Genomic DNA, 18180 nt, shown 5'->3' on the forward strand with positions numbered 1-18180 from the left:
CCTTCAAGAATGTAAAGGTTAAATTAATTTTTTCTTTTTTAACACATCATTTCTGCTTACAATATTAAAAAAGTAATTTGTTTAAAATAAATATATTTATATATGCAATATTATTAGTATAGTAATTATTAATATTTATATAATAAATATTTTTAAGTAATTCTAAGGAGTATTATTGCATAACTATTAAAAATTATTAAATTTTTTAAATTTAATTTATAAATTAAAATCATTTTAATTCATTATATTATAACTAATCGTGTACTTTATTTCAACATCGTTTTATTAGAAAAAATTTTAGAAAATTAAAAAAAATTCCTCTGCAAAACCTAATTATGAAAATGCAAAAAAAAAAAAAAATATTTTAAAGAAAGTTGTAAAAACGTTTAATTTTGAAGAATACTGAAAAAGGCAAAACGAAATTTATCTACAATTCTATTGCGACTTACATACTTCCATAAATGTTTTTAAGAGTTAAATTTCAAATATTTGATAATATGAAATATCTTTGTTTTTAGAAGTACATAGGTATTTTTGTTAAATTTAAAAAAAAACTTTAAATTTAATTTAAATTAAAAATATATTATTTAAAGGCAAAATATTTGTTTAATTCATTTAATAAAAATAAATTATTTAAATAATATTTTTTAATATTTATTTTAAATAAATTTTAAATAAATAAATTTAATGAATAATTAAATATAAATCATGTAAAATAAATTAAGTAAATTCTATGAAATAAAATAAATTATGTTAAGTAAGTTTTGGAATAAGAAAGAAAGACATATTTTTATTAAATAAACAATAAATTAATAACATTCACAGAAATAATTTATTTTACACAACTTAAATAAATATTACAGTGTTCAGGTAATATTAAAGATAAAGTTACATGAATTATTTTTTTTTATAATTAAATATTACTATCATAATACGCATTTTGAACAAAAAGAGAAAAATAACACTCAGAGTAGCATTTATTACTATAAAAAATGTTTTTTATATAATTTATGATAAACATAATTTTCAAATGACTAGTCCATTTTTTCTTCACTCCTTCTCTTTTTTGTTTTATTAAAAAAAATTTTTTTTTTTTGATTATACATTTTAAATTTGGTTACATTACAAAAATACGTAGTCTAAAAATGATTTAATTTTTCACGTAGTTAAAAAAATTATCTTCCAATAAAATATACGTTCCACTATTTATTAGAAAATTAATTTTTTTTCTCGTCCAGTTAGAATGGGAAAAATTTAAAATAAAGAAAAAGAAATTGAATGAAATTAATAGAATATAAAAGATTAAAATTTTTTTCCTTCTTTTAAAGATTTTTTTATTATGAAAAATATTTATTGTTTTCTTGCAATTTATTTAAATAATGATAATAGTTTATAATAAATATTATAATATTAAATGTTTAAACAAAAAAAAAGTAAATAAAAAAAAGAAAATTATTTATAAACAAAAAATGAAATATAAATAAAATTATTATTATATTTATTCATTATTTATTAATATAGATAGAAAATAGTTTCAAAATTTTTCGAAAACCAAAAATAAAGAATTAAAATGATGAATCGAGAGCATATCTATAATAAATCTACTATTTTACAAATTTGACACATGATGAAACAATTTATGAATTTTTTTCACACTTGTCAAATGACATAATAAATATTATTTATATAAAAATGTATTAAGCGAATCTGTATACAGAATTACAGATAATAGAGCCGATAATTATATGTACTTTAGGCTAGTGCATTTTTTTTCGAAGCAAAATTATATAATAATAATAATAATATAATAATAATAATAATAATAATAATAATAATAAAAATAATTGTAGTAACAGTAATTATAGTAATAATAATAATAGTAAAACAGTAATTACAATTTATGGCCACAATTCCAATTTATAATTATTTTTTTTTTTTGCGTAAGAAAATATAGAAATGAAAATCAAACAAAAAGCACATTATTTAATATTATCAAATTTTCTTGAAAGATGCCCGTTATTTTCTTCAGTAATCAGTAGTATCGGGACCTGAAAATAAAAAAAAAATTCTATATTTCTTGAATAAAAGAAATTATAATTTTTTTATACCTTTTTGTTTTAGAATAAAAAAATTTAAAACAAAGACTGATGCAAAATAGTGGGATAGAGCAAATCAATAAAATATGTACTAATATTTAAAGTACTATTGGTAATTAATTACATTAAAAAATAAATAATATTAAATCAATGAAATATTAATTACAATATTTAATTTTTATTAAAATTGGTAAATAATAATAAATAAAAAAAATGATTATAATTTATGTTAATAACAATGAAGAAACGACAATTTATCATTAATTTAATACCAATGTTAATTAATTATTAAAATTTATTCATTTAGATTAATTAACATTTGCCCTCATGAGAAAAAATAGTTTAAAAAAAAAAAATAACTTAAAAAAAATTGAATAAAGCGTTTAGACATATTAATAAAGCAAAATACAAATGACACAAAGTGCAATTCAAAAAAAAATTATTTTGTTAATAACAATTATTGGAAGGAATGCATTTTTTAATTATATTTTCGAATATTTGTTAAAGAAGAAAAATGTATTTTTTATTTTCTCTAGAAACTTTGAAACGAAAATATAATTTTTATTGTTAGATAAATTTTAATTATTCATAAAATTTCGCGTTGAAAAAGTTTTGACTAAACGATTCTTAATGACAAGGAAAAATAAAAGAGGCACGTGAAAAGACTATAAAAGAAATCAACTCGAGAATTTTAGAAACAAAAATAAACAAAAACAAACCTAGCATGCTTAAAAGATAGTATAGCAATAACGTGTCAAATGTTTGAAGTTTAAATTTTTTTTTATTTATGTAAATAAATTAAATATAAAATTTAAGAAAATTAGTTAATTTTAAATTTCGCGCGTAAATGACGCGGTCAATGAAAGATAGACGATCTACTGCGCTTGCGCATATGAATTCACATTCATTCGCGCAAGCGCAGTAGATCGTCTATCTTTCATTAACCGCGTCATTTACGCGCGAAATTTAAAATTGACTAATTACAAAATTAACTTATTTCGCTTATAAGCGAAAAAATTTTATGAGAGTGAACCCCTGATTCTCACCTGATGACAACTAAAACGTTGAAATTGAATTTTTCGAATTAATAATTAACGAATAATTAACGATTTTACAAAGTTCCCTATTTGAAAATTCGTAATTATTGAATAGGTGAATAATACAATGGAAAATTTCCACAACCATCATGCAATAAAAAAATTTCCAACCATATTAACAATTTGACACGTTATTTCGTACTTTAACGAAAAAAATTATTCAACTATCACATTTCGATTATATGAGGACGCAATTTGGAAAGTATAATCATAAAGGGAAGAATATTTAGAATTCCATAATCTATCGAATCAAAAGGCGGTCAACATCAAGAAATATAGAGAGAATGAAAAAAAATACAGAAAAAATAATATATGTACCGATAGAAAAAAATCACGTATCTCGCCTTGTACCTTCCCCGGGCATCGTGGCCCAGTCTTGCGGATTAAAGACAAAATTCGTCGTGCACTTCCGTGTTGACCGGATGCTCGGTCTCAAACTACCCTGGGGTTAATCAGCATTGGCTATTTCTCAATGGATTATCATTGGGAAAGGATAATGTCAATGGATTCATACAACAATCACTTATTGTTGATTTCAAATCGTTGGGAACGTTTTTTGAACTTCGAATTCTGGGACAGAGAACATTCACCTTGTATGTCCAATGGGGTTTTTGACTGTCGAGAACTTTGTGTGCCATCGATGGCAGTATATCGGGATCGTTGTCAGATTTTGTAGATTTCCACGTTTGGTAGTAGCAGTCCTGTGTTGATTTATCAGGTTCATAGACGGGGGAATATTCCGGCGATGTCATTCCACTGGAGAAATTGGAAGAATAATGATCGTCGTGAGTAGTTGATTGTATGTGGAGATTTAGGTGTTCGGGTCGATCTTCTTGGTGGCTATTTGAATCGTTGGTCAAGAGTCGGAATAGCCTCGAATGGGTTTGGGTCCTTTGGTACTTGCTTTGCTTCCTTGTAGTAACTGTACAACATTCCGAATCTGTATCAACTTCGGAGATAATTCGACTCATGTCGGATGTGACACCACTGTCTTCGTCGTCAGTTTCCTCCCTTGAATTCTGTACACTTAGTAAATTTTTCGATTTGCTTCTGCTGCAGTTTTCGTCAGGATCCTGATCCAGATCGTCATTCTCTGGCGGGTGGGTCTTTTCGTTTTCTTGTTCAATTTGTTTCGATGGCAAATCAGAAATTTGTGATAAACTATAAACTTCTAATGATGAATGGTAATTATCAGAAGTTGAACCACTGGTTGCCAAGTCGTAGACAACATCCGAGACCCTAGATTCGTAGAACATTTGAGAATTATATTCCGATTCATCGGTTTGTAATTGTTCCATAACATCCGTTCGCGTTTCATTGACTGTAAATTCCGTTTCGATATTTTCAATTTTAGGTAGTCCGTGAGGTAGATCCTTATCGGGTGTCGATTGCTTCTTTCGACGGAGTGTGAAATCGACGTGAACTTCATCATCTTTGGGAGAAATTTTTTCCGTTTGTTGTATTGTACTGTCGCCGACAATTAGAGTAGTCACGTCTTGATTATTCTCCGACACGGAGAATCGAAATCTCAGTGGTAGACTGACGCTAACGGTGTTGGCATTATCATCATCGGGAAATTCTTCTGTCTCTGTATTCGTTTTTGGGGAATCCTCTACAATGACGCTTAAACGATGTGGAACATGTTGATCTACTTCGCACTTTTCTTCATAAAACGTTTTTTCGTTGTCTTCATACATTGGACATTCCTCGTCCTGATCCTCAGAGTCGGAATCCAATTTATCGGATAGCAAAGACTGATCTCCCGAGACGGTAGTTGCGGATAAAGACTTTTGAAAATGGGACTCTGGATTAAGACCCGTTGAGTAGGCTAAAAACGATTCCGAATCATCGGAAGAACTCGAAGATCTAGTCTTTTCTTTGGAGGAGTTTAGGGATTCTGAATCCGAATCGGTGTCATCGTCTGTGCATGGTGTGACGATTATTCTCGTCTCTTGAGATTCAGCCTCGAGAAAATCGTTTGAGTAAAGTTTATCATCCACGGTTTTCAAATCCTGAATTTTCTCATTTGGTGACTTTTCTGGTAATGAAAATTGCATCTCTGATTCGTGAACATTCTGCTGGAATGACGCTGGAAAATTTGGTTTGCAAAGAGGATAACAAATGTAACTATTACCATCTTCGTCAGTATAAAAAGTGTAGGGTTGATTATTTGGATTGGTATTTGGAATACTGGGTGCTATGGGATGATAAGTCCACCAACCACCGTCGGAGCATGAAAAATTATTAGGACATGGGGGATAAAAGATAGCCTGCTGATTACCCGGTATGTTATTCTCAGTTTCACTGATGAAATCAGCTTGCCAATTTTCTTGCGTGGCTATAACAAAACAGCATATTGCATTCAAGAAAAAAAAATTCAATTTCAATTCTCACGCGTTTATTCTCCCCCTCGACTCTGTCTTAAAGTCTTATAGCAGCGTAAATATTCTGTCATTTTATTCTTGAAAACTTTTTTTAAAAAATAAAAACTTACTTCTTGAACAGCAAATCAGAATTTAAATTTAAAAAAAACCGATAATTTTAAAATCTCCCGATAAGTTTAATATATTTCTAATTCACGTTAAAAATTAGTAAATGTACAATATTTGATAGGAATTATTATAATTTTAGCAAGTGATGAGCAAGAACGAGACGCTTGATCCTGTGTTCAAAGGAAATCGATTTCCGGGCCACGATGAAAGGTTTCTTTTTCTCTCTCCCATATGAATATACGGTATTTAAAAACTAATAGAAATTAATATTCTGACAATTTTTTTGGAAATGGATGACATGCTGCAAAATAGTGATGGGATAATATAACATATATTAAATAATCGATTGCTATTTAAATATTTATCTATATAAACAAATTTCACATGCATAAGTGACGCAATATTAATGTTTAAAAAAAAAAAATGTACGTATTATCGTAACATGCACATTCCCATGTCAAATTTTCACATTCCTCTTTTCTGTGCATATCTACTTTTACTTTTTTTGCCGTCTTTCAATGAGTAATTTTTTATGATTTGGGCGACAAAATTTGTAGCTGGTAAAGATATTATTTTTAAATTTTAATGACTTCAGGAGTCCTTTACCGAACCGATGCATTTCGGGTAATACGAACTATTTAAAATTTGAAACTGAACTTGAAAACAAATTCAAGACTCATCGAAGTGACTTAAAATATAGTCGCATCTTTTTAAGCACATCGAAAGTAATTAAATGCAATTTTGCAGAAAATCCCAGCTGTGCTCCCTTTTTCAAAATTTGGAAAGAAACGTTATTCCTTGTTCAGTGTTCAACGGAACAATTTTTGATCATCCTGCTTTAATTTATACTTTCATTCACTTCCCGTAATTTATATTTTTGATTTTCGTTCGGGATATTTTTTGAACACCATTAAATAAGAATTTATTTTACACAAATATATTGCAAACATTTAAAGAAGCAAGAATGGAAAAATTTTAGTTTTTTCGGAATTTGGAATCATCGCAGAAACGTAAAATGTATTCGTGCGGTGATTATTATCGAAAGAAAATTTTCGTCATTCCTGTGAACACAGGATTTGGATGAAACGTTCTGGCGATTCGTCTTATTCAAAATTTGTTTTTTTTTAAATTCAATGTACATTAGTGCGTCATTAGATGGTAATATTTTTTAACATTAATGTACAATGGCAAAAGAAGCGTTTGATGATTAATTTATGAATATGTATATATTGCAACACTTTTGTACCAGTGAATCATCAAGACATCGTTATTTGAAGTACGATATTATTTTTTTCTTGCGATTATTATTATTAATATATTACTATTATTTTTTTTATATTAAATTTTAGTTAAGAATTTAATGGGGACTTACCAATAGCCTCTGGGGTGGTCATTGCTTGGAGTATCCTAAACGATCTCGATGGAATTGCACTTCCTGTGTATTTTTTTGGTTCCGGTACAGTTTGTTCGCTTGCTGGTAAATTCACTTGCACTTCCTCTGTAAATTTTTTTTGGGGATAAAGAAGAAATTAGTTTTATGTTAGAGAGAAATTAGAATAACACAATAAGACGGCACAACAAGACATAATTTTGTTTTGTGAGATTTACCAAAAGATTTTGAGTTTCTATTTTGTTTCTTAAGTGCTGAATTAACGGCTCTTGGGGCTGGAAGAAAAAAGTTGTGTATCAATTTTGAAGAAGTGGAATGTTGTCAAAAAACAGCAATGTGGTAGAGTATGTAATAGGGTAAGTGGTAATAGTTATGGCGAAAATTAATATTTGAAAAATATTAATCTATTCTTTATTAGAATAAAAAGATTTAGCGTCAAGATGTATACCTGCGGCGGTTGTAACGTCTCCCGAATCAGTCATATTTTGTAAATAGCGAAAAGCACGTGATGGTATTGCCGAACCACGATATCTGGGATCAGCCTCCTGATGAAGATAAACGTCGCCATCGACTAGAAGAAAAAAAAATTGTTGTCATCAATCAAAATTTTCATAAAGATAGCGATTTTAAGGTATGGACGATAATTTACCTTGTTCCTTGAATTTATTCATGAGGACTTTCTCGTCTTCGGTCAATTGTAATTTCCGTAATTGATCCCCATCAACATCGTCCGCGTCGGTACTTGTGATCTTTTGAAGAACTCGAAATGATTTCGATTGTATGGGTCCAGGTTCCTGAGCAACTGCCGCTGGTCCACGTTGAGTATTCCTAAAGTAGAATAAAGTAGCAAAAATGAACGTTAAAAAAGCGTACTCCTGTGAGCAGTTACTGCATTTGGAGTCGAACTCCCAAAGGTGACAGTATATGTCGATATTGTGTAACGCGACTTTTAATTAAACGAATACTACATTCTGTTGGTTCAAACATACTTACATTTTAGAATTCTGATTGTCAATCGGAACGATTCTAACTTGAGGTTGAGAGTACAATTGCGGAGTCGGCGCTGATTGACCATTTGTTCCATTACTACCTTCCACCATTATCGGTATGATATAGCCTCCAGATTGTTGAGGATCCTGTCTAACTGGTTGGGGCTGATTTTGTGGTTGTTGATACCAACGCGATTGATGATGAGGCTGCGTGTTTTGAAATTGATGATGTCCTGGTTCTTGTTTCACGGAAAATACCGAGGGTCTATCCTCAATCTGTAAAAAAAAGTGGCGATTAGAAATGATTGTTAGTAATGATCTATTGTATCTAAAATCACAACTTACCCGAAGAGGTACAGTACTACTTAGTGGCTGACTAACATGCTGTTGAGGTAGTGTTTTTGATTGGAACTGTTGTTGTGGAGTTTGTCGATTTTGAAGTTGTTGTTGTTTTGGTTGAAACGGTGGTGCCTGATGAACTTGAATGTAGACTGGGGGTGATATGGGACTTTCGGGTGAAGTTTCCTGTGATTTGGTGACATTGGATCGCCTGGCCCATTCGGGTAATTCGTCCTGTGATTTGGTTTTGTTTTGAAGCCATGGTGTTGGGGCTTTTGACAGTTGCACTTGAGTGGGTGAGGTAGGTGACGTTGGCGTTTCTGGTGAATTTGGTTGTGAATTATTTATGATAATAGGGGTCATTTTAGTTTCGACTTTTACTCGTGGTTGTTCTGGAGCTGATGAATGTCTTTCTGGCGCTGAACATAAGAAAAGTTGTTATATAACCTGGTCGTCTGATGACTAATCTACCTAGACGTCTAGGTAGATAGGTCCAAGTCTAAATAAATGGTAGCTAAAAATGAAAATTACCAGGAGGTGGTACTCGATTAATTTGCACATTTGGAGGTCTGTTGGCTGCTGGTGGCGATGGGATGGTTGATGGGAAGACTGGAACAGCAACTTGTGGTTGTATGTAGAGATTAGCTGCTCCTGGTGGAAGTGGTGCTTTGGGTTCAAGAGCAGACTTTGGAGGACCCTCGATACCTTCATCATTGGCATTTTTCGCCACTCTACGTGCCATTCGTGGACTTCTTATTTGCGAGAGGTCCAATTTCCCCCCCATTCCGGGAGTGTAAGTGAAGGGCTTCTTGTCCTTGGTCATCATTGCGTTTTGAATAGCGGCTGGCGGCTCATATGGATCGGATGCTACTTGCGGTCTTCTAGGTCCGCATGACTAAAATACAAAATAGTCAACTACAATTCTATAATTTTAGATTCTGTATTCCAAACTGTGATTCAATTATGTTTAGCAATTATTGAGAAACTTTTGGGATCCTTCGAAGAAGTAGGAGAAATAATCATACCTCGGAAGTGTTGATTCTTAGAGTTGGTATTGGACCACCTATTGGAGGAGGTGGTGGAGGCGGTGGCACAGGACCGAGTCCTTAAAAAATTATTATTAATTACTGAACAATTTTTTAAGACGTCACCTCAATGTTCTTAATAAAACAGTTTTTTTATTAAAAATCTTGATCTCGATCTTGATGTAGTTTTAGGTATCGAATGATTTTTTTAAAAAACTCTTCATGGTTAAAATAAGCTTTCTAAAGGGGTCGTCCTTCTAAAAAGGAATTCTAAATTCTTCCCGCAAATAAATGTTTTGTACAGCAACTATTAATAATGGGGCGCATGATTATTCCCCAAATGTCATTTTTCCGAAATGTCATTTTACCGAACTGCACTTTTGCGAATAGTCAATTTTGAGAAAAGCCAATTTTGCGAAATGTCACTTTTGCGAATTGTCATTTTTTCGAAAAGCTATTTTTGCGAATTGTCATTTTTGCGAATCGCAATTTTTACGAATTGTCAATTTTCCGAAAAGTTATTTTTGCGAATCGCCATTTTTACAAATTGTCAATTTTCGGAAAAGTCATTTTTGCGAATTGTCATTTTTACGAAAAGACATTTTTGTGAAATGTCATTTTTGCGGAAAGAGATTTTTCTGAAATGTCATTTTTACGATTAGTCATTTTTGCGAAAAGTCATTTTTGCGAATTGACATTTTTGCGAATTGTCATTATTGAGAAATGTCATTTTTGCGAATTGTCACTTTTGCGATTTGTCAATTTTTCGAAAACTCATTTTTGCGAATTGTCATTTTTACGAAAAGACATTTTTGTGAAATGTCATTTTTGCGAAAAGCCATTTTTGCGAATAGTCATTTTTACGAATTGACATTTTTGCGAATTGTCAATTTTCCGAAAAGTCATTTTTGCGAATCGCCAATTTTACGAATTGTCAAATTTCCGAAAAGTCATTTTTGCGAATTGTCATTTTTGCGAAAAATACAATAGAAACTTGTAGGTATCTATAAATTCACTATTGTATTTTTCGCAAAAATGACAATTCGCAAAAATGACTTTTCGGAAAATAGACAATTCGTAAAAATGGCTATTCGCAAAAATGACTTTTCGGAAAATTGACAATTCGTAAAAATATCGATTCGCAAAAATGACAATTCGCAAAAATAGCTTTTCGCAAAAATAACAATTCGTAAAAATGGCAATTCGTAAAAATGGCGATTCGCAAAAGTAACAATTCGCAAAAGTGACATATCTTAAAAATGACAATTCGCAAAAATAGCAATTTGTAAAAATAGCAATTCGTAAAAATGACTTTTCGCAAAAATGGCTTTTCGCAAAAATGTCTTTTCGTAAAAATGACAATTCGCAAAAATGAGTTTTCGAAAAATTGACAAATCGTAAAAATGGCGATTCGCAAAAATGACAATTCGCAAAAATGAGTTTTCGAAAAATTGACAAATCGTAAAAATGGCGATTCGCAAAAATGAGTTTTCGAAAAATTGACAATTCGTAAAAATTGCGATTCGCAAAAATGACAATTCGCAAAAATAGATTCTCGTAAATATGACAATTCGCAAAAGTGACATTTCGCAAAATTGGCTTTTCGCAAAATTGACTATTCGCAAAAGTGCAGTTCGGTAAAATGACATTTCGGAAAAATGACATTTGGGGAATAATCATGCGTCCCTTAATAATTGTTTCAAATACTAATAGATAATTTTCTTTTACTAGAAAATTTAAAGTTTAATTTCGATTTAGAGAATATTTTCAAGGTTAGCTTCTAGTATGTCAACAAGAATCCTAAACGGGAGGTATGCTTCCCTCCATAAGAGATTGTATAACTAGGTCAAGTTTTGTTAAATTTACACATGTAAACTTTTAATGTTAATGTTTATCTCATCACATTTAGATAAAATTTCACATTTTCAAAAACGGGATTTTCATATTTACAAAAATAAGTTTATTAATAAAATATCTTTACCCGGCGCTGCTGAGCCAGAGTTTCTGCAACAAAAAATAAAATTTCCCTCTTATTACTGACATAAAAATTATCACTATTAATTAACAGTAATCAATACGAAATTAAAAATATGAAATCAAGTAATAATATTAGTTATTTATTCTTCAAAATCATAAAATATTATTTATTAACTGTTAATTATGGATTGTATTACAAATCAGTTAACACTTATTTAAAAAATTTTTCTTTGTTATAATTAAAAAAACTGCTATTTTAAACAAAATTTAATTAATACACATTTACCGAACACTTTTTCTTTTAATTATCACGTTTAATAATTGTGGTTGTTTTTTCTTTTAATTGTTCAGATTGAGACAAGAGTAAGATGCAACCCACACAGTACGTGAGTGAGAATCGTTCGGATGAAGGAATCCATAGTGACTGGTGTAACCTACATCGTTCTGATCGGTAAGTAAAAATCCTGACAAGTGGTACCTGTTAAAGTGGACCTTTTAAGGAAGGAAGTTTTTAACTTTTTGCCTCATGGCTAGGCATTGCAAGGTCATCTTGTATTCTTGTCTTTACATAAACATACATTCAACCGATTACCTCTATACTTTTATCTCAACATAATAAGAGTATATATATACCATAGAAAAAGAATTTCAATTACACTTTAACAAGTTATATCATAAATTGTTTATTTGTTTGAATTAAATCTTTTAATTTTTTTTCCAAAGATACTGCGGTATTTTTTTCTGATTTTTAGGAAAATTTCAAGTTTACAAAAAAACTTGTAAAATTATTTACATTGTTTCTATGGAAACAAAGAACTTCTTTTAATTTACAAAAAATATTTAAAAAGCAATAAGTTTTAATGGTATAATCGATTTTTTTTTGTGAAATTCATTGAAAACTGACAAAATATTTTTAAATTGTATTACTAAGCAATAATATGATGTAATACGTACTATTACACAGTTATTCGTTATACTGTATAAAATTGCGAGATATTAGAAATTTTTAGAATATATTACGAGTTATTACGCACTATTAAAAAAATAATACGGGTTATTACGCGTTATTACGTAGTAGAGAAAAAAAATTAGATTTATAAAATTTGTATTTTTTAAAAATTCGATAACATTGAATATATAGCTTGTATGTGATTTGAGGAAGCCAGATGAGACTCTTTAAGAATAGAATATCGAAGAAGAGGCGAAAACAGAAATGATTTTATTTTGGCACACACACGTTGACACGTGGACGCGATTTATCACACGTTTTTCACAATAAATTTTATTCATAAAATTATTTTCTATGTCCAATTTTATTATTAACTAAATTAAAATACAATTTTCCTTTTGTATTACTCATTATTAAGTTTTATTTATAGAAAAGTAGTTATTAATGGCTGTAAAACATTTTTGTTATGTTATAAATTACTAATATTAATTATGTAATTCTAATTTCTAATTAATTGTTGTTTAATTTAAAATTAGTTTTACGTTAATTATTAATTAACTATAATACAAATTTTTTAATATTATTTTTACGGTAATTAATAATTAATAAAATATTTAAAAAAAGGTTGGAAAAATAAAGTGCCAGTAAATATTTAATTTTAGAAAAATAAATTTAATTTTAATAAAAGAAAAAAAGTAAAAGAATAATGATTTTCAATAATGAGTATTATTGTTTCGAGGAACGAGAATGAGTCGGATAGAATGTATGTGCGTACTCTCACAGTATATATAAATGCATTATGTGAAATTTCACCGCGTTTTTAGACGCCCACGATTTGTCGAAAAATATTCACAAAATTCTAAAGCATCATCGACCCGATTTATTTTTTTAGGGATATTGTATAAAATTGTAGAAGACAAAGAAAATTTTTCCCCCTTCTTAAAAATGACCATTATAGTTTAGGATTTAAAAGAAATTTTTTTTTCAGTTTTTGATATATGAAAAAACTTTTTTTAGGTCACAAATAATTATGTTATTTGACAATAGTTAAACTTGTGACGCAGTTATGAATATTTCTCACTTGAATTGAATGCACTTTATTTTTGGATCAATTTCGAAACTTTATATTATGTTTACCAAGTTTTTGTGTATTCTGAACTTTGTAATGAGGAAATTTTTATAATTTAAAGGGAGAAGAAAATAAGAAAAAGAAAAATTTAAATATTTAAATTTAAATACAAAAAATCTTTTTTATATTTATTTGTTGTTCTATTTATATTTTGTAATTTTTTATTGTTATTGTTTTTATTAAAATTGTGAATTTTTATTTATTTCAAAAAGTGATGGATTTATTAAAAATATGTTTTAATTGAAGAATTACAAGAAAATTTAAGATCTGTTTTTATTGAATATTTTAGTTGTAATAAAGACTTAAACATAAATAATTTATATTAGTAGTAATTTAATAATTAACAAATTTTTATTATAAAAAAAAAATTTATATTCTCTTTCTGTATTTTTACTTCAAAAATTATAAACATAACCAAAAATTGGTTGCTTCTTAGGTACTTTTCATGTAATTATTTTTTTTATTGTGGAATTTTTTTTTTTTATTTTTTTAAATTAATATATCAAGAAGAAATGAATGAATGTAGGTATAGATTTTTTTTTAATCATCGAGAAAAAGTATATAGTCATCATCTCGCGAAACGAATTGTAGACGCGTCTCTGGGGCTCACGGGAACCCAGCCAAGGCGCTATACAAGCAATAGAAATGTATTTAGGTGGATACGTTAAAAGCGCGTTTAATTTTAGAGTAGGCTGACCTGCGCTTTACAAGTTGTGTATAAAATGCCTTCGATTATTTTATTTTTAGTATTTTTTTTCTGCGTTAAATTTTTTTCTTCTTCCTCCCCGCACCCCTTCTATATAAAGCAGGTCCCTTAAATTTTAAATTAATGGCAATGGGGGATTAAATAAAATTTAAGAAAACAAATTTTATTTATAAATTTATACGTTTTGTAATATATGTTTTTTATAATATATTTTTCTATAATAAGTAGTTCTAACATCCGATTTTATATTATCGGCAATAATACCGACAGATGGTAATAGATTCTAGAATTGCTATTGGACATTATTTGGAAGAGAATAAAGGGTAAATTTATATGACTGTTGGTAGAAAAAAATTTTGCAAAAAATTTTGCAAAAAATTTTGCAAAATCGCCTTTATATCGAGCTGTAAAAGTATTTCTACAATAGCTTTAAAATACATTTGTTTTGCCTGATTTAGAGTAATTGTATATTTTGCATAAAATTTACAATAATTTGCTTTGAATTTTATTAATGAATCCAGGCAAATGCATTTTCAAGCTATTGTAGAAACACCTTTACAGCTTCGTGTGAAGGCGATTATGACATTTTTTGGTAAAATTTTTCTTTCACATACTCGTAACTACCCATCTCTGCATACCCAACCTTTTTAACAACAGTGTTTACTTGCGATGTGATTCGCGTCGACTAGTTGACTTTGTTTTGTGTTTTTAATAATATCTACTAATTTTTAAAAAGTGGAAATATAAAAAAGTGAATTGGACATTATTTAACGATAAAAAATTTAATAAGTAGAAAGAATCATACATATTTTGACTAGATAAAAATACAACACACAAATCCATCGACTGTAGGAACTCCAATACGTTCGATTGAAAATAGCGTTAAAATGAATGAAAATTTACGTTACAATTATGTTTTAATTGTAGTAAAAATGATCGTCTATGAATAACAAGGTTAAATAAACCAAAGTTATGGTTGGTGGAGTTGGGCAGTGAGGAGGAGAAAATGGATGTGATGAGGCTAAAAACGAGGTTGAAAGGAAGTGTGATAAGAATTGATGAGGATAGAACATGGAGAGAAAGAAGAATTATATGGCTGTTGAGAGAGAAAGAAGGAATGGAAGTAGTTTAGATGGTCAAAAATTTTGAGGTTAAGAGAAAGCGAAAAAAGTCAGTAAAGGCAATTCGAACTGGAAACGAAAACCCTGGTATTGGCGATTTTTGATAGGTTAGGTTATTTTTTGTAAGGTTAAGTTTTTTGTTTTTGTAAGTCTGTAAGAAAATTATATTTGGATCTTCTAAAACTTGTTTAATGCATAGAGAATAATTAAATTATATTGTTTATTATTATTTATCCCGAGTACAATTTTTTTTATTTATTATTCATTTCTACTACTACTAAAATCTGTAAAAATTTACCGACCCTCTAAAGGTTAATAATAATAATAATAATAATAGTAGAAGGAAAAATTATCGATAAAAAAAATTATTTATTATTCTTTTTTCTTTTAATTATAATTTTTCTCATTGTTTTTCATTAAATTTTTTATTATTATAAAACGAATGCCGTCGATCCGGAGCGAAATTTAAAATTGAGCTTCAGGACTAATCCGTGCTCTATTGAAAGTGTTAAAAATATCCTATTGCCAGTTGAGTCAGCACGTGGCAATGAACAATTTTCTCGATACCTTCGATCAAAAGGTCATTCACTTTATTGCCGAATTGAAAATTTATTTTTTCTTTTATTCTTTCTTTCTTTTTTTTTCTTTGTTGTTTTTTTTAAATGAAACGTTTCACTCTATGCTCAGGATTTTCATTTAAAAACGAAACTTAATTTTTTTCGCTTATTAAAAAAAAAAATATTTTTATTAAAGCTTTTTTTTATGCATATTTTGGAATTTCGATTTTTTTTCTTATATAATTTCTTTTCTTTTTTTTTTATTTTCAACTAAAATGACACGACCCATTGACCTATTTTTGAAAGATTCAAATAACTCCTCGCGTCTTTTCTACGCGGTCAGACCAGCGACACTTTTAAATTAGAATCAAATTACATTTAAACTTTATTATTTGAAAATATAAAAAATTAAATAAACATTCGTATTTAATAACTTTATTATTTTTAATAATAAAATTTGTAACTTTAGATATTTCTATATATATAAAGAAATATATATATTTACTTATTCAAATAATTGTTATAATAATTTAAATAAATAATTAAAATATTAAATAATTATTTTTAAGTTTTAATTATAAAAGAAAATTTTAGAAGTGGAAAATTATTTTTCAAATTGAACACAAATTTATAAAGGTTAGAAAGTAATAATAAACAATTTATTGTTACATTGATGTACATCAGTTGTGAATAAATTGTATAATTAATGCAATTAGTTAAATTAATTAAGTCATACATTTGCACTATTAAAGTACTTGATCTAAAAGAATCTAGTTATTACCTTAATTTATTTAAATTAATTGATTAACTGAATTATTCAAACTAATTAATTAAATTTATTTATTCAATTAATGAAACTAATAAATTACATTCATTTACTCATTTAATTAATTTAATTAAGTTAGTTAATTAATTCTATTAAGTCAACCTCACTATTTATAAACGTAAATTCAAAATTAAACGTTTCGAAATTAAAAATTATTTTCTTTTTAGTTTTTTTCTTATGTAACTTTACCGCAATAATTCTAAAAGTGCGTTGAGTGTTTTTTTTTGTCCATAAAACACATTTTTCCAAGGTCACTGATTTTTAAACTAAAACTTAAAAATAATCCACTAATTATAAAAAAAAATTTGTAAAAAAAATAAAAAAAATTTTTTTTTTGCATAAAAATGTTAGCATTTTTTGTCTAAAATATCACACGTGCAAAGACATAAATAGTTTTTTTTGTTTCATATAAAATCTTACCCGGGAAATGTGGCTGAATTCATAATTTGGATCCACAATAATTGTAAGGGTCCAATAAGAATTTTTACTTATCGATGAAAAAAAATGCACAAGTCACAAAATTTTCCTTATTCTTGATTTAAAAAAAAAATTTTTTTACTTTTTTTTTTTGTAAAAAAAACGTCTATTATTGCAGACGTCTATTGTTGAAAAAAATAAAATGGACCAACAAAACGCGATGCCGACACTAGCGCACACTTGCCGCTACTGTGGTACAGTGCTAAATCCGCGGCTGTTGAATCCCAATCGTTTCTGAATCGTTGAGATCACTCTTTACTATATTGCTAACCAAGAAACAGTAAAGCAAGGAAACTTGAATAATTTCCAAATTTAACATTAAAGATTAACACGTCACTTCCTACCAGTAATGATTCATACCCGGAATTTTGTTTTAATTCTCATTTTTCCCGCCATTTTTTGTTATAATAAACAGAAAAATTTATGATTTCATTATAAAAATATTATTTACTAAAAAATAATTATTTACTATTAATTAAATAATTATTAATATTGTAATTATAATATTAATTATTAATGAACTAGTTTTCATTAATAATTTTTTAATCCAATATTTATTCATTTTTAATTATTTATTATTTAACAATATTAAAAATAATGTTTTATTTATGTTTCAATATATATAATAAAAATAGCATTATAAGACACTGACATCTTGATTTTCTAAAAAATGAGAAAAAAAAGAAAAATTGTTTCAAAATTTATATTTAGAAAGAGCAAATAATCCTTGAAATTAATTTTTAGACTCCGGAAGATAATAGAATGGAAATAAGAAATAATCACGATTTTTTTTGTTAATCGGATTTTATTTGTTGATTTTTTATAGCAAAATAAAAATTCTATCCGATTAGGTATTGACAGACCAAAAGTATTTTTATTTTGATAATAGTAAAAGACAACGAAATACAATGAAATATAATTTTTTTTTATTTCGTAGAATAGAATAAAAATCTGACTAAAATATAAGCTAATTTTGGACTTTAAATTTGTTTTACAAAAAATAAATAGAA

General features: G+C 28.0%; 1 protein-coding gene across 3 annotated transcripts; it reads right to left on the minus strand.

Annotated features, from left to right (window-relative positions):
- Positions 1–1678: 1678 nt before the first annotated feature.
- Positions 1679–17404, minus strand: LOC122508653. 3 transcript variants are annotated; one of them, XM_043622126.1, is made up of 12 exons: positions 17114–17403; positions 11410–11432; positions 9429–9508; positions 8935–9298; positions 8410–8822; positions 8069–8340; positions 7725–7903; positions 7524–7646; positions 7294–7350; positions 7058–7183; positions 3512–5531; positions 1679–2048 (listed from the first exon to the last, which is right to left on the minus strand). In XM_043622126.1, the coding sequence occupies exons 1-11, from the start codon at positions 17134–17136 to the stop codon at positions 3646–3648; spliced, it is 3546 nt and encodes a 1181-aa protein (XP_043478061.1). In that variant the 5' UTR covers positions 17137–17403; the 3' UTR covers positions 1679–2048; positions 3512–3645. The 3 variants fall into 3 exon arrangements, with proteins under 3 accessions (XP_043478061.1, XP_043478063.1, XP_043478062.1); XM_043622128.1 differs by lacking the exon at positions 17114–17403 and adding an exon at positions 11692–12013; XM_043622127.1 differs by lacking the exon at positions 7294–7350 and having other exon boundaries at positions 17114–17404.
- Between the last annotated feature and the right edge of the window lie 776 nt (positions 17405–18180).

The sequence above is a fragment of the Leptopilina heterotoma genome, unplaced genomic scaffold, assembly GCF_015476425.1.
Source record: "Leptopilina heterotoma isolate Lh14 unplaced genomic scaffold, ASM1547642v1 Lhet_55, whole genome shotgun sequence".
Lineage (NCBI taxonomy): Eukaryota > Metazoa > Arthropoda > Insecta > Hymenoptera > Figitidae > Leptopilina > Leptopilina heterotoma.

What these genes read in the sequence shown, in the direction of transcription:
- LOC122508653 (XM_043622126.1), bottom strand. Translation starts at nt 17,136, where the DNA reads ATGAATTCAGCCACATTTCCCGG. An exon ending in GAATAAATTCAAGGAACAAG is followed by an intron (nt 7,647 to 7,724) that starts GTAAATTATCGT and finishes TTTTTCTTCTAG; the next exon opens with TCGATGGCGACGTTTATCTT. An exon ending in TAGAAACTCAAAATCTTTTG is followed by an intron (nt 7,184 to 7,293) that starts GTAAATCTCACA and finishes AAAAATTTACAG; the next exon opens with AGGAAGTGCAAGTGAATTTA.